Source organism: Eptatretus burgeri, chromosome 14, assembly GCF_056783735.1.
Source record: "Eptatretus burgeri isolate ZD-2024b chromosome 14, Ebu_testis_v1, whole genome shotgun sequence".
In the NCBI taxonomy this organism is placed as follows: Eukaryota; Metazoa; Chordata; class Myxini; order Myxiniformes; family Myxinidae; genus Eptatretus; species Eptatretus burgeri.
The window spans coordinates 5,203,229-5,224,063 of record NC_140974.1 but is presented as its reverse complement, the minus strand read 5'-3'; the positions used below and the strand labels follow the sequence as shown (position 1 = coordinate 5,224,063).

The window sequence follows — 20,835 nt, the reverse complement described above, 5'->3', positions numbered from 1 at the left end:
AAAGGACCTTAAAGACCCCTTTGGATTCCTTCACCCTTTACTTTTATACCCTTTAGACCCTGAGAACCTCAAGACATTCATACCCCTTAAGTCCCTTTGGACCCCTTAGACCTGAACACAATTTAAACCCCTTACACCCTTCAGACAGATTAGATAGCTTGGACCCTTGACTATTTAGAGCACTTGGACCTTTTTAGTTTACAATATGTATATATATATATATATATATATATATATATATATATATATATATATATATATATATATATATATATATATATATATATATATCTTCTTCTTTCGGCTGCTCCTGTAAGGGTTCGCCACAGCGGATCATCCGTTATGATCCGCATACTGATTTGGCATAGCTTTTACTCTGGATGCCCTTCCTGACACAACCCTGGTCGCCTCTTACGACACAGGGATAAGGATTGGGTTTCGCCATGATTCCGGGCTCTCATACACCCTCTCATAACGCGGCCCAGCGCAGAGCTCCCACCCTCAAGCGATCCTCCAATCCATGCCTCCGAGTAGCCGGATTACAGGCGCACACCACTACGCCCGGTATATATATATATATACATATACATATATATATATACATACATATATATACACATGTATATATACATATATATATATATATATATATATATATATAGTTGCGATTTCGCGCCCGCCGGCGTGCGAGCGGCCGCGTACCTCTAATGGCAGCCGCGTCGCCCACCGGACGGACAATTCAGTCGTGACCCTCCTGGAACTATCGCCAGTCCAGTCACGGGTGGGGGTTTACCTCACCACAGCCCAGTCCGCATTCTACCCGCGCGAAATAGGGTGAATCGCTGAATGTCGATATACCTAAGTATATCTGTATGTGGACTGTATGTGGCGTGGAGCCTGGATGACCGGCCAGGCCCACGAGACCGAAGGGCCTTACCCGCACCCTCGTGGTGTGATGGAGGGCAGGTCGCGACGTCTCGTTCCCACGGCAGCTAGCGTAGCCGCGCCTGATCTCAGGCCCCTGGCGTGGTCGGTGAGCTCTCTCTGGCTTTCCCCACACGGACGCGCAGGCTCGCGCCACACAGCCGGCAGAGCGGTTGGGGGGGGGGGGGACGAACGGGGTTACTGGCGCTCCCTCAGCGCGGATGCTTGGTAAAAGGGGGGTTGATGCTCTTTCAGGCATTGATGCTCGATCAGCGAGTTGATTCTCGTTCACACTGGACTGCCTTGGCGCTGGCAAGCTCTCCGTGGCTGTGGTCTCCACGTCGCCCTTTTCCCCAGCGGTGGTCTCCACGTAGCCCTCTGGTTTGCCACCGAGTGCGCTTCCGCGTCCCTGCTCCGTTCACCAACTCACTGCCTCATGCTCTCAACTCCACCGTCTCAACTCTCGCAAACTCTGACTCTCTCCAGAGTCGCACTCGCCCACCACAACCCTCTTCAACGGACCCAGATTCCGTAACCACTCGACCCCCTCTAGACTGCCGGCTCCACAGATTCACCACCGATCGACAACAACCCGGAGCTCCGTTCTGCTCGTCCTTATAGAGGGCCAGGGAAACAAGAATCGACCCTTGCCCTTTGACCTCCGACCCCCGGAGAGCAGACGTGGTCAAAATCACCGAAGTGCTTGTTCTGACAGCTTGACCTTCGACCCCGGAAAGTTGATGTCGTGGAAATCACCGACACGCTTGGCGGCGAGAAAACCCCTGTCTCTGCCCGCAGCGATGTCGGTTGTTCAGATCCCGCCGCTGCTGGCGCGAAGATGGCGTCACTTCAGGAACGAAGGTGATGCGATGTTTGTGGTGTGGGTTTGTTGGCGGTTGTGGAGGTAAAGAGGCGAAGGTGGTGGTGATTTGGTTGTTGAGTTTTGGTTGGTCCAAAATAACGACAGAAAAAGAAAAATGGCGACCTCAAAGGGTCGCAGCCCGGTTAATACGAATAAATGTCATTAAACAATGGTGGGGAAATCTAACTGAACACTGACTTATCGATCTAACTGATCTAAGGAATCTTTATGGTGTTCTGTGAATTTCCACAGCCGTAAATATATATATATATATATATATATATATATATATATATATATATATATATATATATATATATATATATATATATATATATATATATATATCACCAATTGATGTTTGTATTGCGATTGGTGTAAATCATGACAACACGGCAACTCATGTGCAGTCATTATCCTCAGTTAAAACAATCCTGTACCTCTGTAGCGATATTTGGTGAGATGAGAATCATGAGCCAATCCACACGAGTATCGATCGACATAATATATAAAAACGAAAAGCACTGTCCGTCCGTCAGTCACTCAGTCAGTCAAGCTGTGTGACTATATGCCTATTAATCATGTCTTGTTTGAAGGTTGGTTGCAGACTGCATGAACATCGATAAATTACATACTATTGGTAGTCCGGGAGCGAACCTGTGTACGAGGCTGTTTTAGGGTTGGACCTTACAGCCTCTGCTATAAAATTTTACACCCCCAGGATGTTTAGATATATGTTTGCAGTTCATGAAAACCAATGTTGGCAATTCATAAGCTCTTGCGAAAAATTTTGGCGGACGTTTTTGTTTGAGGAAGATTTGAAAAATTTGATAAAACAGCAATTGTCAATAAAATTTCTAAAAAAATTAAAAAAATCACATTCATGAAAAATAAATGTGAACTAAATGTAAGAATTCAATCAGTACATTGTAAAATGACAAAAAAAAAATTGCCTTTGTGGAAGTAAACCTCGTAAAAGTACATAATTTTGTGAAAAATGCCTTAAAATAACGTTTTTTGAAGATGGCCTTTAGAACTTTTCTTATCATAGGCAGATGCTGCATTAGAATACTAATTTCTCTTAATGTGATATGAACATGGTATCCATGACTAATTAAAACAGCAAATTTGAGTGAGTTCTATCAATTTTTAAAGAGAAAATTAACATTTTTGTCAACCAAAGTTACCCCTACCCCCAAAATCCTCTTACTCTATTGAACACAGTTCGGTTAAGGTTTGCTGGATCCAGGTTGGGTACTTCACAGTTCACTCTTCCAAAGGAAAATTCAATGGTGTTTGGAGTGACATGGCCCTGGAGCAGACATACAACAATGAAGGGAAGACATCTCTGTTCAAACGCATATCTCAGGCACCAGCTGCTCGAGATAAATATGTGAAAACAGCACCATTTCTCACAGCTGTATCAGAGAACATAAAGTCTATGGCTAATCTAGGCCAACAGGAATCTACTCATCATGGAGAAACACAGAAGCAGGCAACAGAAGAACATATGCATGTTGAGGAGATCAAGAAAGTGATATGCCAGCAGATGATAAACCCATTCCAGTGTAACAACCAAGTGGTTCTGCTCAATAGAGCAACTAGTGAGAAGGCTGCTTCAAAGACTTGGTCCATGCTCAAGCTAAGGGCATGGAAGCCATTATGAAAGCAGAAGAGGTGGTCTCTATTAAGATTGAACCACTGAAGCTGGTAACTTTCTCCTCACAGAAGAAATCAAAACCATCAAGGAAACAGAGTTTAATCAGGATCTATCAAGATGAGACTGCAACTACACGTGTGCTGTGTTTCTATCGAGATGCCGACCCAGTCACAAGACAGATTGCATTTTCCCATGAGTGGACAGACTATCCATCATCCCTGTTTGAGGTTGATCCACGCTTAGCACAGGGGTTTGTAATGCGCAAAGGCAACAAGTCTGATTTCGTGGCAGTGCTAATTGCTGAAGCTGAGCAGGATGTTGTTTTACAGCTGCCATCATTACCACAGAGTGACCTATACACAGTTTATCTGGTAGACACAATGGCATTTGTAAATAAATACCAAAAAATGGGTGCAAAAACATTTGGTGAACTTCCCCAGCTGTATCTTCGCAAGCTCCTGCAGTTGAAAACCTGAAATGTGCAACTGTGTCAATATCATTGGTGATCAGTATGATTTTGATGATAGCCATATTTGAAGGGTGATGAGCAGCAGAGGAGAAACCAGACAGACCAGGCAAGACAATTCTCACCATCCAAGAGTCTAGAAATTCTGGACTGTAATTTACTCATGAAGAATCCAAGAAATAAAGGAAATCTTCAGAACTTCATTGGCACTTCCCTTTGTGAGAGTCCTGAAGCTATTCCGGATAGAGTGACCATCATTCTTGGTGGTATGATGGAAAACAAAGGTCACACTCTTTCCATCACATCAGCATCAAGTTCAGTTCTGGACTTACCTTGTGAAGAACATGAAGAGGCAGACACAAGGATTATTGCTCATCTTGCATATTGTGTGGAATATCTTGATCACCATCGAGCTGTTGTGCATGCAACAGATACAGACATAATTATGCTGTGTATATATCACTTCTGCTGCTTGAACACATTGCAAGAACTCTGGATACAACGGCAGAATCAATACCTACCTATTCATGAGCTGGTAGAAGTGTTGAGCAAGAAGTACCAGAAAATCCTCTTGATGTCACAGCTACACTTCTGTGCACATATGTGTTGTGTGGATGTGACACAGTGAGCTACCCATTCAGAAGGGGAAAAAGAAGAGGTCAGGTCAGGTATGGGAGCATGTGCCAGAACAGCGCGTTGCTGCGTCCACTTTCCGCCGGTACTCCAGGGGCCTCCGTCTGGCCATCCCCCAGGCAGATGCCAGGCCCATCCCCATCTCCTTGAGATGATGGTCAACCTGCTGCAACCATGAGGCACGTGGTCAGCCCACTGGCCTCCTCCACTCATGAGACTCCTCGCTGAGAGAATCTGGTGAGCAGGATCAGCGTCAGGAAAAGCAGGCCACATGTCCATACAGCCGCAGCTGACGCTCATGGACTATGCAGGTAACAAATCTCATCCGAGTCTCTCTCAGCAACCGCTCGTTGGACACAAAATCCGACCAGCGATAGCCAAGGATTCTTCGAAGAGACCTGGTACAAAAGGAATTAAGTCTCCGTCTCAGATCCTTGGTCAAAGTCCAAGTCTCGCACCCATAGAGCAAGACTGGAAGTACCAAGGACCTGAAGACTCGGACTTTCATCCTCCCGCACAGGTACCGGCAGCGCCACACCCCATGATCCAGTGAATCCATGACTCCCCAGGCCCGACCCAGACGTCTATTGACCTCCGGCTCACAACCTGCGGAGACATGAATATCACTGCCAAGGTAAGTGAATCTATCCACGACCTCAACATCCTCACCACAAACAGACACAGACAGGACAGCAGCATCCAAGATGTCACCGAAAGCCTGGATCTTAGTTTTGACCCAAGAAATCCGTAATCCCAACGGCTCCGACTCCTCATTCAGCACCTCGAGGGCCCCCAAGAGGATGTCTAAAGTCTCCGCAAAGATGACTGCATCATCTGCAAAATCAAGGTCCGAGATCTTGACATTGCCAAACGATGCACCGCAACTTGATCTCTCCGACATCCTCCCTAAAATCCAGTCCATACAAGTGCTGAAAAGTGTGGGGGCAAGTACACATCCCTGACGAACTCCAGTAACAACTGGAAATAAGTCAGAGATGGTACCACCACACTTCACAGCACTCTCAGTACCAAAGTAGAGTTCAGACATCAGATCGATCAGTTTAGGTGGCACCCCACGAAGACCAAGAATCCTCCAGAGGACATCCCGATTCACTGAATCGAACGCTTTACAGAGATCAACATAGGGCTGCAAGCAGCCCCTGCCGAAACTCGTCTGCGTTCGGTGAGGACACGAAGTGCAAGGATACGGTCAATCGTTGACCTCTTTGGTGTAAAGCCTGACTGCTCTGGATGCTGGTGCTCAAGCAGATGGTGGCGAACCCTATCAAGAATTATCCGAGCAAAGACCTTGCCCGGCACTGAGAGCAGCGTCACCCCTCGGTAGTTGTTGCAGTCTTGGCGATCACCCTTCCCTTTCCAGAGAGGGACAACAAGGCCCCTCTTCCAGTCAGTTGGGATGATGCCTGTGTTCCTGTGAAAAGAAGAGCGGCACAGGTTTCTCTGGGACTGATAGGAAACCTTCCCCACCTTGTTGATTTTGGAAGAGATAGTGAAATGGCAGCAACAGAATGTGTCATTGATGAGGCCAGAGTATACTGGACTGCTCTGCATGGCCAAAAAGGGTTCAGCTGTTTGGATACCCTCAGGCAGCATATGTTTGTCTCTTCAAAATTAGACCTTAGGTCACTGCCAGCAACAGAAGATGCATTTTACTTCCTTGTTTTAAGAGCATTGTATCAATTGCTTCTGTATAGACGTGCACATCTCAGTGACCGAGCACTTCCCCCAGCCACAACATTTGGCAGAACCCTTATCAATGGAAAACTGGTCCCAATTCTCATGTCTAAGCCAGCCAAGCCAAACATAGACAAAACGGTGTCTTGCATGTGCAAATTATCCAAATGTCTGAAACGATGTTCATGCAAAAAGGCTGCTGTGCCTTGCTGAGTGACATGCATATGCCTTCGTCAGAGAGGTTCATGTGGTGGAGTTGTTTCAGAGAGTGACTCTTCCTCTGAAGAGGATGTTTCATGTCACAATATTGTGTTAATCCATTTCTAATTTTATCTTCCTTAAAACCATGGCATGTAAAAGTATGTTCTTGTTCCTGACCCCATTGATAGCAGTCAAGCATTTCTGAGTTACATAAATCTTTTGTTGTTTGACATATAACCTTGTCAATTGTAGGTAGGTTAAATCTACACCAATTGTAGGTAGGTTAAATCTACACCAATTGTGATATAGGAAATGAACTCCTCTTTAATATGAGGGGTCATTTGTGTATATAGGTTTAGTGGTTATGATTTTAGGACAATATGAATTACCCCTACCCCTATCCTACATCTTCGCTTTTGCCAACATTTTGTTATCAGAGGGGGCTCGCAAAAGTGTTGACTGTGTTGTTGCGCAAGAGTTTCACCATTGCCAACATTGGTTTTCATATACTCAAAGGGTGTCTCTTTATGAAAATCAACACAAAAATTTTATAGCAGACCGGGCAATTTTTTTTTAATTTTGATCGGTTGGCTCCCGGACTATGGAATGTTCCTTTCACAGTGAAGCCGTGTGACTTTAGGTCTATTAATTACGTACTGTTTCAAGGTCAGTTGCACCCTGACTTCACACACGTACGTCTATTAATTACGTACAATTGGAATGTACCTTTGAAAGCTTCAGACTGCTGAGACCACTTCGACCGTTGAAGACGCTTAAGACCTCTTTAACCCCTAAAGACCCAAAAGATCCTGGGGATCCAAAAGACCCAAACACCATTTCGACCCCTTTACACCCTTCAGACAGATTAGACAGTTTAGATTCATCATAATTTAGACCACTTCGACATTTTTATATCTATACTACAAGAGAGCCGTTTGTATTGAAACAAATTGTTTCGATATTCCTGCCGATCACATCACGTGCTTTCTGGTTGAATGGTTTGCATGAGCAGGAACAATCGTCTGGGTGGCAGACGGATGGTTGCTCTGTGCGGATTATGCGGTTTTACCGTGCGAGACATAATCTGTGGAGAATCTCACCATAACAGTCAGGAGATGTGTGTGATGTTTAAACGACTAATGTGGTCATCATTGGTTAGATATTTATTGGTGTGCCATCCTGATGAGGGCAAGTAAGCCCAAAATCTGCCGAGTACTTAAATAAACAAAGAGAGGGATCGGTGGCTCCGTTTGATGTTTTACTGATGATGACCATGTAATCTTTGTCTGCTTGACAGAGTCATCGGGTCGAGGCGACACTTTGGTGTCAGACTGTCAAATGGGGATCAGGGGAGGGCTCGTCACACTCATGTTTCGACACATGCGCGCGCGCACGCACGCACGCACGCACGCACGCACGCACAGTTTTACTGAGAACAGTTATTTCCACAATGTACGTTTAAGAATTGCGCCTTCCCTATAGGGGGTTATTATGTAATTAAATGCATTGGGTTGGGTAGTTAACACCCCCTCTCAACACAATGGGATAATAGCACCATCAGTGCGTGATGGTGACTGCCGTCATCACATAGGGCGTGCATGATTTACAGCCACGGCGTTCATTCCCCTTTATTGTTTAAAGCCCCAGAAAGTCTTGTTTGTCTGTTCGTCTGTATGGGCGTCTACCCTGTACTGTATTGTATGTCATTTCCCACATTCCTGTTCATTTCCCTCCACCTGAAAATGACTGGTAAACGGATCAGGACACGACAAAGCCTCCCTGAAATAATTGCCCAACTCCCTGGCTTTGTGCCATGGACATTTTTGGACGTGTGGGGTTCGTCCCGGGTGCATGGGGGTAAAAAGGGATCACCCCCATGTTAAGTGTGGAGCTCCGCTCCAAGCGACAGCTGGAAGGACCAAATGAGTGAATATCTGGCCGGGCAGCAGAATGGGTGGGGCTGCGAGGGAATCCTCCAATGGCTAGTATGGGGCCAGCTTGGAGGATCTGACGTGGCCGAATAGCTGGTGCCAGGCCACCTCGGAAGATCTGACATGTGGCTCGTTGGCCCTACCTGCCCCAGGGGCTTTAAGGCTGTGTTCAGTGCCTGGTTCTCTCTCTGCCCTGGTCCTGGACGCTTTGGTTTGTGCTCCCGACAGAGCTCGTGGATCCTCGGTTGTGGACAGCAGTGTTGAGGCTATTCCGGAGAGCGGTACCAAGCTGGGAGGGTGACGGTGACGTACATACCTGTAGGCTGAGGCCACCCAGTCCCTCCAAATTTGTCTCCCAATGTGTGTGTGGTCTGATGGGTACCCCGTTTTGTTATCTGGTAGCCAAGGCAGAGGTTATGCTAAGTCTGCAACTTGTACATTTTCTTTCCTTTTTGAAAATTCACATCCTGATTACTCTTTAAATTGCATTTCCCCTTTTCCTGCTCCGGTTGCCCTTTGACGCCATTAAAACTCTTGAATTCCCTTCCCTCCTTCCCCTCATTGCTCATTGTAAATAAATTATTTTTGTTATATTTCCAATCTGCCTGTGGTTGTTCTTTCTTCCATTAGTCCAGCAATGTCCGAATGTATATTAGCCGGGAGGTTACAATTCCCCCAACTAATTGACTCTCATATCAGTCCGGCATTGTGCTTGCGAAAAGCTCGACCACATTAATCAAGATCCAATAAAGATAAAAGCAGCATAATCACCGAGGGCGTGATTCCCCGATAAGGAGATCACGTGTTTCAAGGTAAATGGTTGTGAGTGACTCGATTACCGGTGAGTCCGGGGAGAACCGGGGATACCCTGACCCTCGTACCCCCGCGACTCCGGGTCTGTAACAATATATATATATATATATATATAATATATATATATATATATAGACACGTATACATACGAGTTTAGTCAATGCTTACTGCAAATTAAAAAGTCAAAATACTGCATCTACTGAACATCATCAATCATCAACAAAAGTTGGTTTCTCATTCTTGCTCTGCCAGCAACAATTGAAAATATTAAAATGACGTGACATCATGAGCTGATCTATAATTAAAGGGCAGTCACATGCACTTTTCACATACTTCTACGCAACATGAGAGACGAGTAAGAAATGAAAGTGTAAAGGACCCAAGAGCATTCATTACTTCTTCAATATTCACATCACCAATGTCAGCAGCAAAATACATCCCCAAAACTGAACAGAGCCTCCACCATGCTTCACAGTCAGACGTAGACACATATCCTTGTGCTTTTCAATCTCATTCTTCCCTCCAGGTATTTGAGACAGCTGTTCACCACCATCTCAATTCATCCCCGATCCAAAAACCATGATCTTTTCTACCCCGTTAATTTCCCCCATCCCAAAGCCCACCTCTTTCAAAATTTCCAGCTTTTCCTTCCTCAGTTTACTTCTGTATCCATCTTGTCCACCCTGCGCATCCTCCCCTAACTCTCTTTCTTCCCCACATCCCTTATTTTTCTAAGACTCCCTCTATTTTGTCCCTCAACATCGCTGTTCTGTGTCAGAGTTGCGACCCGTCCAGGACTGTGCCTAATAGCCAAGGAGACTGCTGAGGCAGCACCAATGCTCTGCACAGAGTATGGTCCCAATGGATGGATGGATGGAACATCACTGTTGGTGTTTCGCCACTCTCTTTCTACTGTTCCTTCTGTTCTGTTACGACCGTATCCATTCCATTTCATAGCTCCTCCACGAGCCTGGACTTTGGAAACAAACTAAAAAATAAATTTCAATCTGTACCTGTCCTCTTCCCACTGCTTTTCTCCTCCACCAGACCCAGTTTGCTGACAAAAACAAAAAACAAGAGAAATGACATTTAGCCAAAAAGTAAAGCACGAGCACATCATAAATACCAACCATTACGCTTAACGGTAAAGGTACAGTCAGAGAAGGCAACACAACAAGTAAAGTCCCAAACATGGACAAGAGCACCAGGTGTCCTCGCTTAACGCTCGGGACGTGCTTCCACAAAGTCGAGTGTTATGCAAAAAAGTGTAAATTGAAAACATTTTTCCCATTGGCGTAATGTTAAAGACCGAGGATGCATTCCTGAGCAGTAATTTTCGGTCATCCCAAGCTAACTAAAGTGAATACTAAAGACATACGAACTACATGAATTCATACAGGACGTAAATATATGCATGAGTAAGTTACTACGAATGAGAGCAATGAAATAAGTAAATGGAGAACTTAGATAAATGTTTATTTTAATAAATTAATGCACGTAAACACGTGCTGCACCCGGCAGAAATAGCGGTGTGTAATGCATGCCGATGCCCGAGAGGTTTGGGTGATGTCGTGCATGGCTGGAAAGGTTCCTTTTCTTGTTGAAGGAGTTTATTGATGTTTGAAGAAAGAAACAAGAGGGGGTCTGGATGGCTTTCTTCTTTTCCTTCTTCTGGTACACTGTAGCTCCTCATCATAATTCCACTCATTATGAAGGGTTTTGGGAAAGTTTGGCAAAAATATATACGTTCTCAATGAAAGTCAGACAATCATTTGATAACAGATTATGTGCGACTGGAACCGAACCCGAACCCAGAACCGGTAAATTTTAGAGGAACCCAGAACTGGATCCGTCAATAAAAAACAAACAAACAAACAAAAAAAACTAGAAGGGCACTCGAAGGGCAAATCACCTCCGCCATGTAATGCCTGATCCACGAGAACATATCGGGCCCAATACATGTTTGAAATGTCATGCTATACATCGTTTTTGGTCCTATCTCTCAATGGTGAAGAATCACTTGAAAAATTAAATAATTCTCATATCCAGATCCGGATCTTCACCAAAACCTAATCAATTCGTCCCTGCCACACAACCAACATGCCCACCAAGTTTCGTCTGGTCCGTCCACAAAGTTTTGAGATATTCTGCACATAAACAAACAAGCAGACAAACAGACAGCAAGGGTTGAAAACAGAACCTCCTTCACCTTCGGTGGCAGAGGTAAAAACAAATTTCATTTAACGTCGGAACTAGCAGTGAGACACTACCCAGAGGGCCAGAGAGACTTTCCCAGACTTACCCAGACTTTCCTGGGAAAGTCACATTTCCAACCTCGCCTCAAAAGCCAGTCGCCGACTGGGAATCCTCCGTCGTGCTAAGTCCTTCCTCGGCCCTCTTGAGCTCCTGACCACTTACAAAGCTTTTGTCCGTAGCCTGATGGAGTACTGCTCTCCCCTCTGGGCTGGTGCTCCTGCCTCCCACCTTTCTCGGCTTCACGCTGTCGAAACCAGGGCATTTAAGATCATCGGCATCTCCCGCAATGAAGCTGAGTCTTTGGGCCTCTCACTCAATCACCGCAGGTTGGTCGGTGGTCTTTCTGTCTTCTACCGACTCCTCTCCAGCCTTGCCCCCCTGCTCTCTCTGCGATTTGTCCCCACCACATTTCCACAGGGCGCTCAAGGTCCGCCAACAACCCCCTTCTGGTAAAACTACCAAAATCACGAATCACTGCTCATCTTCACTCTTTCATTCCTCTTTTTTCCCGCCTTTGGAATAAACTTCCTCACTCTATTCTTTCCCATTCTTTCCTCCAGGCTTTCAAAACAGCTGTTCACCACCACCTCTTATCTTCCCCCATCCAAATCCTCGATCTTTTCTACCCCCGATAATCCACCCAAGCCCACTTCCTTCATTTCTCCTGCTTTCCTTCCTGAAAGTCCCTGAAATGTCCATCTTCTCTTCGCCATGTTCCCCGTCCCATCCCCATCCCTCTCCCTTCCACAGTTCACCTAATGTGTCTGTTCCCCACTGTTTTGTCCCTTCCACTCCCGCCCCTCTTGTCTCATGCCTCCTTGCTGTGAGTTGTGTGTTAGCTCTCATACGAGCCTCGACCAATGTATACAAAAAAAAAAGAAAAAAAAAAAAAAGAGAGCAGTCCAGGATTTTGTTCCCTCCCACCTCTTTCTCACTGGCTCGAAGAGTCGGATTCTATTTCAGATCACTAATGAAATGTCATCGACGAACAAAACCAAGTAGAGACGTGACAACAAAGCCCACAAAAAGTCATGCCCATAACAGTATGCAGCATCAACATCAACACGCGCCGATTCTGTTGTCTGGTGTCTGGTCCTCGAGCCACAAAAATCAAACATTTTTCCATCTCAGCGATAACTTCACTCCTTTTCTTGGTAATTACCTTCGACCTCATCGGCACAGATCCGTCCACACGTTTGAGAATTCTCACCTGGTGCTCGAGCATCGCCCCAATTGTAGACCGGTTAAGTAAAAGGACAGCAAACGTCCGACCCGATTTATGAAGCAGCTTCCCCTCTCTCAGCCCATTTTATAATGTCTTACTTCATTTCCAACTTAAGGGTCTTACATTTCTTCGATGCACGAGCATCACATGCTCGTGTTAATGGTGGCTTACGTTTCTCTGTCACTCCGAGGGTCAGAAACACACAGGGGAAAAGTAAAAAAAAAAAAGTGTTAACATGAAAATGATGATGCGTTCGCTGAAAAGTGGTGCAAGTTCTTAAAAAGCGTTAATGTGAAAAAGTGTATCAAGGGGTCTGTGTATGTCAAACTATCCCAAGATAATTTGCACAAAACCAAAGCAACAGCCAAAGCACAAGCCTTGCCTGTTGCAAATCAAATAAAACATCTGAAAAGCTGTTCAGTAAAAATGACATGATCCACTGCATAATCAAAATGAAGGCCGAGTCACGAGATACAGTACAACACCAAACAGGCTACATCATTATTTATATAAAAATAATAATAATGATTTGTATAAAATATATAAATAATATACATCTTCTTCTTTCGGCTGCTCCCGTTAGGGGTCGCCACAGCGGATCATCCGTATGATCCGCATAGTGATTTGGCACAGGTTTTATGGCCGGATGCCCTTCCTGACGCAACCCTGGTCGCCTCTTACGACACAGGGATATGGTACACCTATTCTAACCGGGGTATACACCGGGCCCAGTACGCTGGTACTCATTTTGTCGACCTCGGAAGGATGACAGGCTGTACTGGCAGGACATCCTGAGTATTCTCACAAATCAAAAGCTAATATTTTTGGACAATGTTCTGGATTCGAGGAAAAATCTGTCACATGCCCAATTAGCACATTCATTGAAAATGGCTCAAAGTAGTCTGCAATGAGATTGTGTTCGTGAAGCAAGCACACACCCACGAGCTGACCACACTCCTTGGTTAAGCGCCCACTCGGCAGGTTAGGCAATGACAGTGTACAGTGAGACACGTTAGTAAACTCATTCATTAAGCTTTTTTTTGGAATGGGAAAGGGCCATAGCACATGCTGGAGTAATAGGAATGTCGAAAGAATGAAAAAAAAACAAATCTCAAAATACTTTATATTGTAAGGAAATTGTGCAAGGAATCATCGAAGCTAAAACGACTTCGCTAGTGTGGGATTCAAAATTTAAAAGTCACCCCCAACCCATCATAGCCCCCTCACAACACACGGAAGCCACCTTTTCTGTTGCGTCCACCTCTTCCTCTGGAGTGTCAGCACGGCTACCCTCCTTACTCCTAAGCGCTTGCTTCTTAGGGAGGCTCTCCCCACCAGGTGAGCCTTTCTGCTGGAACTCCTTGAGCTGAAAAAGTCAAAAAAGAGATGTTGAGGAATAGGCAGGCATTTCTGCACAACTTAAACTCCCATGATCAGCATAAATGACAACACATAACAATACAAAGCATGCTCTGATTATTAGAACAAAAGTGGTCCAAGTTCAGACCACCAATGATCTGCTTCGAAAACAGTTTGTCACTTGCGACAACAAATGCTCTTCTTGCACATCAAGAACAAAATACATGCCAGTGCCTAATCTTGTTCAGCATGACGAGAGATAAATGTGCAAGTGATGATGACAAACTGACAAAAACGATACGTGAAGAGGATAAAACCCGGTGGTGCATTGTTTAAGGCATCTGCTGGGAGGTCAGCAGTTCCAACCCTGGCCGAATTATACGCAAGATTAAAATATGGTACGTGCTGCCAGGGCCGGATTTACCATGTGGGGGGGGGGGGCGTGGGCACAATTATTGTGGAGGGCCCCCAAATTTGGAGATTAATTAACAACTTAAATTATAACTGCTTTTTCATCAACAACTGAACTTGTATCTATAGATTTGGCAGATCCTGATCAGGAATGATTTGGCGTATATGTTCACAAATTACAATGAAATCTGACAATATGACAAGATGGACGGATTGTTATTGATATGGTTGGTGACATCTATGAGTTGATGACTTATCTCTGAGCTCATTCTGAAATCAAATCACAAAAATGCTGTTGCTGCAGAGAGATGGACTAATAAGAAAATAACAAACGACGCGCTGTTATTAATCATACTAAGAACTTCGACTAAAAATCTTCTAACTTCTAAAAACCCTCAGGGCAAGAGAAATCCGAAATGGTGATTAATAGCCGACTTCCAGCGACCGCAAATTTACGGCAGTGTCATCCAGATCAATGAACATACACACGGTGCCTTAATCAATGGACAAGCTTCCTGCGCGACTTCGCGGCAGCGAACTCGGATATGATTCTGTCAACCTGCATGGAATTGAGCACATCGGATTCGGTTGAAATGATGGTCAGATTGACCAGTCTCTGCTGCCCCATCGTGGAGCGAAGATGGTTCTTGATAAGCTTGAGTTTCGAAAACGAGCGCTTCCCGGAGCAGTTCGACACCATCAGTGAGAGGTAAATCCGAAGCAGCACTTCCACGTTTGGGAAAGTATCGGGGAGTTTTCGCTCGATGTAAAAACTGTACATCTCGAGTTCAGTACGGCCCGAGTCTGGCTCTGACTCCTTCATCATGGTTTGGAACTGAATCATTTCTTCTGTGAGGTCAGGTGATAGATCCTCCTGATATAGTTCGACGAGCTTCGAGCATGACTCTCGAATCTGCTCCACTTCGAGTTGAACAAGAGCACGCAGGAATCCAAATCTGTCGCTCATCTCGCTGTAAGTGTTTGCACGCTTTTCCAACTGCGACTGCAGTACGTCGATCACTGCAACGTATCCACTGATGCGAAAGGACTCCTTGGCGTCTAGTTCTACTACTTCTAGAGTGTGTCCGTAGTCCAAGGGAGCGAGGCGGATATTATGCTTTCGTCTACGTGATCCGCGAGTGAATTCCTCCGTACCTGAGCGCTCCACTCCGTCAACAACGAATGTATCAAACTGATCGCGTAATGACTGCACGAAGCTCGCCAGTGACTTGAGGAGCTACACGGCTGTGTTGAGATCGGTGTTGAGATCGTCTACGCGATCCGCAAGTGAATTCCTCCATACCTGAGCGCTCCACTCCGTCAACAACGAATGTATCAAACTGATCGCGTAATGACTGCACGAAGCTCGCCAGTGACTTGAGGAGCTACACGGCTGTGTTGAGATCGGTAGCTTGCGACTGAAGGGTTTTACTTGTACGATCAAATCTACCAAGGACAGTAGACCAGAAACCAGCATAGAACCCTATCTCAAGCATGCACATCGTTTGGTGAAGTGTCTCGGCGGCGTTTCTTGTTTCACTATTCAGTTGTTCATCATTTGCAATTTCATCGAGGACATCCATGATTTCGCTGTCACCGTCTACAAGAGCTTGGGTTGCATCAGAATGAGCCGACCAGCGAGTGTCGCTGAGGCACTTTGGTACTTGCAGACCTTTGGCTTTCAGGGCGTCAAACAATCTTGCGTAGCGCGATGTGGAAGCTGTAAAAAATACATACACTTGTTCCACAAATTCAAAGAATGCTGCTGCAGGTCGACAGCATCCCACGGCCGACTGAACCACTAAGTTCAGTGAGTGTGTCATGCATGGCACAAATATTGCGAGAGGGTTCTCCTGTTTGATCATTCCCTGCATCCCATTGTATCGGCCACTCATATTAGATGCGTTATCGTAAGATTGTCCTCGGCAGTTAGTGATGTCCAATCCAGTAGCTTTCAAAAAATCCAGTAATGCCGTCGCTTGCTGGAGTCCAGTGTGTCCTGTGTTGCTCAGAAAGGACATGAAACGCTCCACTGGAGCCTCGTTCTCGATGTATCGTCGAATAACTGTGAGCTGGTCGATGTGGCTTATGTCAGGAGTAGAATCAACTGACACAGAGAAGTATTTTGCCTCTTTCACACGAGCGACGATGTTATCCAGAACAGATCTTCCGATGATGGAGACCAACTCTTCACATGTCGTAGATGATAAGTAGTTGGTGTGGCCACTACCTTGGTTGGCATATTTCTGAATGTGCTGTGCCAAAAATGGATCGTATTCCGCAAGTAATTCCATTTAACCAAGGTAGTTACCATTCGTCCGTGACACAACAATTTCATCCGATCCACGGAACGCTAGACCACACTCAGCGAGAAACGATATCACGCTCACACTTCGTTTCAGCATTTCCCTCCAATAGGACGCAATCTCACTCACCTGTTTGACGAGTTCAGTGTCCACACGACCTGCGGATGTTGCTCTATCTGACAAGCGGATGATATTCGCACAATGTACATGCGAACGCTCATGCACCTCGATAGAAGGACTGGCATGCTTCCAGTCATCGAATCCTTCCCCGCCCAGGGCAGTAGCGCCCCCAATGAGCTTGCAAGCGATGCAGTACAGTTTTCCGGTTGATGTGGAGAAGCAAAGCCAGGACCTTTTCACGGACTCTCAGTTTTGTAGTCTGCGGTAAAAAAGATTCTTGGAGCAGCAGCTCCAACAGCGTTTCCTACCTTCAATGAACTGTATGGATGAGTCAAAGGGACCAGTCAAATTCTGCAGGGGCTCCAAATCTCGTGATGCCCAGTAATCGATCATCTCTGACGACGGTCGCTCAGGAGGCCATCATCCAATGTCATTGGCAAAGTCAGGTCCACGATCAGTCAGTATATCTCGAGCTTCTTCATCTGATGCATGTTCTTCATCGGTGGAACCTTCCGCGATGTTGGGCAAATCTTTACGCAGGGGTTGCGTTGCCAAATCTGCTTGTTCTGTCTCTGTTGGTGTTCCAGCCTCTGTCATGGACGAATGGCCTGTTTGTGCAGGAGTGAAAAACTCTGAGATTTTCTGGGTCTTGTCGAGGACGGCCTTGTGTCTTTCATCTTTTACCTTGGAACGTTTCCGCTTTTGAGCACCACTGTCATATTTCCGTGGAGCCCGGGATTTGTGCCTGTCATCACCGAAGCCGCTCATTGTGGTTTCTGCAGCTGGTGGGTACCGAGTAACCGAGATATCGTCAGAGTGCACGTGGGACGTACCAGAATCACGAACAACAAGTATGTTTCACACACCTGGAACATAGAAAGTCACACCGTGTTACTGTGCTGTGCGCGCCAGTAAGCAGGGTACCGAGAGCGTTCCCTGCCAGCCGCAGTTTCAGTGTGTACAATACGACTCTTGCCGGCCGTGTGCTGTGCTGGCCTGGCCGAGTTTTACCATGTCGACTTTCACCTTTTTACCTCTCCTCTGGCTGGACCTCTGTATTCCGCCTGTGTTTGCTGGGCTCTGGCGGGCAGTGCCGGAGTTAGTTGGTCATGCTCAACCATCCGAAGCATCGATGATCGATCCAAAAAAAAAGATCCGAATGCGGGCCCCCAATGCCCGAGGCTTGCCCCGGGAATTTTTGACCACGTTGGATCCGTTATGTGGACCGTGGAAGAAACGGCTTGAAAAAGCCAAAGCTTGAAAAGGACCCTCACAATGATGGACAATTTTGAAAAGATATCCTTACAAAGAGTTTACAATCTTCATTCACTGACAATAAAACTTTTGAAGCACATTTTCAAAATGTCATCAAAATTGTGGGGGGGCTAAGTATGGGGGGCCCCGGGGCCATCGCCACACCTGGCCACCCCTAAATCCGGTAGTGCCAACAGCACTTCATACACAATCACCCATCAATACTCAAACTACCTAAAAGTCTTACCAACATCCCCATACTCCTCTATCTCCATAACTTCCAGGTACCTATCTAATTCAAATTTAAACTTATCTACTTTTTCTGCTGCCACTACCTTTCCAGGGAGACCATTGTATGCATTAACTACTCTCTGAGTAGAAGTCCCCCGTCTTAACTCTCCTCTTCTTTCACTCTCAGGTGATGGCCCCTGGTTGTCACTGTCTACTCTGTTGAATAAGTAATCTGCACTTATTTTATGTCCAACTTTCATTATCTTAAATATCTCTGTCATATCTCCTCGGAACCATGTCCTTCCTCGTGAATAAAGCCCTGTCTCCTTCAGCCGCTCCTCATACCCGAGTCAAGCTTGGCCCGGAATCAATCGAGTTACCCTGCGCTGAACCCTCTCTATGGCATCCATGTCCTTCCGGAATCATTGTGGAAACCAAAACTGCGCACAACATTCTGGATGTGGCCCTCACTAAATTCCTATACAATGTAAACACACCACCTCTTGATTTGTAATTGATCCCTCTCCTTATACAGCCTAAAACCCTCTTTGCTCTACCGAAAGCTGCCTGGCACTGTGCTGTCTGCTTACCCCCCTCCCCCCTCCCGTACCTATTACCACCCCCAGATCCTTCTCCTGTGTGACACGCTCCAAAATTACCCCTTGAATCATGTAATCTCTATTTTCATTGTTCTTCCCCATTCCCAACACTTTACACTTGCTCAGGTTAAATTCCATCTGCCAATTTTTTTCCCAATCTATACAAGTATCAATACTTTCTTGTACCTGTTCACTGCCCTCTCTGATATCCACCTTACCTCCAAGCTTTGTGTTATCTGCAAATTTGGAAACCTTACTCTTCACCCCATTATCCAAATCGTTGATGTAAATAATGAATAGTAATGGTCCGAGTACTGATCCCTGAGGTACCCCGCTACTCACATCCTCCCAGCAAGACATCCTCCCACTCACAGTCACTCTTTTCTTCCAACCATGAAGCCAGTTTATAATCCAATCAGCTACCTGACCAGCCACTCCACAAGCCCTCACCTTGGCTAACAACCTCCGATATGGTACCTTATCAAATGCCTTCTTAAAGTCTAGATTTCGTGTACTATGTCCACTGTCTTTCCCTCAACCACCAAAGCAGAAACTGCTTCATAGAACTCTAAATGATTTGTAAAACAGGAACTGCCTTTGGTAAACTCATGCTGACAACCTTCAATTAGTTTGTATTTATATAAATGATTCCTCATCTGGTCCCTAATTAATGTCTCAAACACCTTCCGCACAAATTAAGTCAGACGAACAAGTGTATAGTTTCCACATTCTTCTCTGGATCCTTCCTTAAATAATAGTGTTACATTTGCTACTCTCCAATCCTCCGGTACCTGTCCTGACTCCAGGAAGCTATAGAAAATATCCGTTAACATCTCGCTGACTTGCTCAGCCACCTCCCTCAATACTCTCGGGTCCATATTATCTGGACCTGGAGCCTTATCTACTCTTGGATTACCTCGCTGTTCCTTTACTTCCTCCACTCCGACCTGGATCTTCTGTAAAAGCCCGTCCTCACCTCCTCGATAGATACTCTCAGCTATGAGCAATTCTCATGACTGTTCTTGTGTAAAAGTTGAAGAAAAATACCTGTTGAATAAACCTGCCATCTCACTTTCATCACTAACCACTCTCCCGGTACTATTCCTCAATGGGCCCACACTGGTCCTCACCTCTTCTTTTTCCCATGATATACTTAAAGAAAGCCTTCTTATTATGTTTAATATTCTTAGCCATGTTCTTCTCAGACTCTCTTTTGGCTTGTCGAGTTATTTTCTTAACTTGCCTCTGTTTATCTGATCGTGATATCGATCCAACTCCAGTCCTGTTATTTTAAACCTAATAAATACCTTCTGCTTCTCCTGAATAGCATTCCTTATCTCACGACTCAACCACCCTGGTCTCTTTCTATATCAAGTTTTACACCTCATTGGAATGTACTTACTTTGCACTCCACACATTTGGTCCTTGAAGGTTTCCCATTTTTCATGTCCTGATGATTTCAATCCCATGCTGATTGTCCTGTTGTTTGAGTCTCCCGATCGACATCACACAATTCTCCCCTCATAACCTCAAAGTTTGCCTTCCTGAAATCTAATAGCCTTACCCTACTATCCTGAACTCTAACCCTCAACAGAATCTTTGCACACACAATGTTATGGTCACTTGCTCCAAATGCTCCCCAACCTCCACCTCCTCCACCATATTGGGATTGTTCCTGAAAAGGAGGTCTAACACTGCACTCCCCCTCGTGGGCTTATCTACAAACTGGGTTAAAAAGCAATCGAGGAATAAAACTAGGAAATCCTCATCCGCTCTTCCTTTTCCCTGTTCCTGGACCCAATCTATCCCTGGCAAGTTAAAATCCCCCATAATCAATAGTCTTCCCTTACCACATGCCCTTTTGAATTCTTCATGTTCTCCTCCTTCCT

The 20,835-nt window shown here is 45.4% G+C and overlaps 1 protein-coding gene across 7 annotated transcripts in view; it reads right to left on the bottom strand.

Annotated features, from left to right (window-relative positions):
* GOLGA2 (golgin A2) overlaps window positions 1–20,835 on the bottom strand; it is a 68,483-nt gene that overhangs the window by 35,273 nt on the left and 12,375 nt on the right. For all 7 annotated transcript variants that reach the window (XM_085853571.1, XM_085853572.1, XM_085853576.1 and 4 more), the window contains exons 2-3: window positions 13,910–14,032; window positions 10,199–10,242 (exon numbers count right to left, since the gene is read on the bottom strand). In XM_085853571.1, the coding sequence (XP_085709697.1) occupies window positions 10,199–10,242; window positions 13,910–14,032 (167 nt within the window). The remainder of the gene's footprint in view (window positions 1–10,198; window positions 10,243–13,909; window positions 14,033–20,835) is intronic.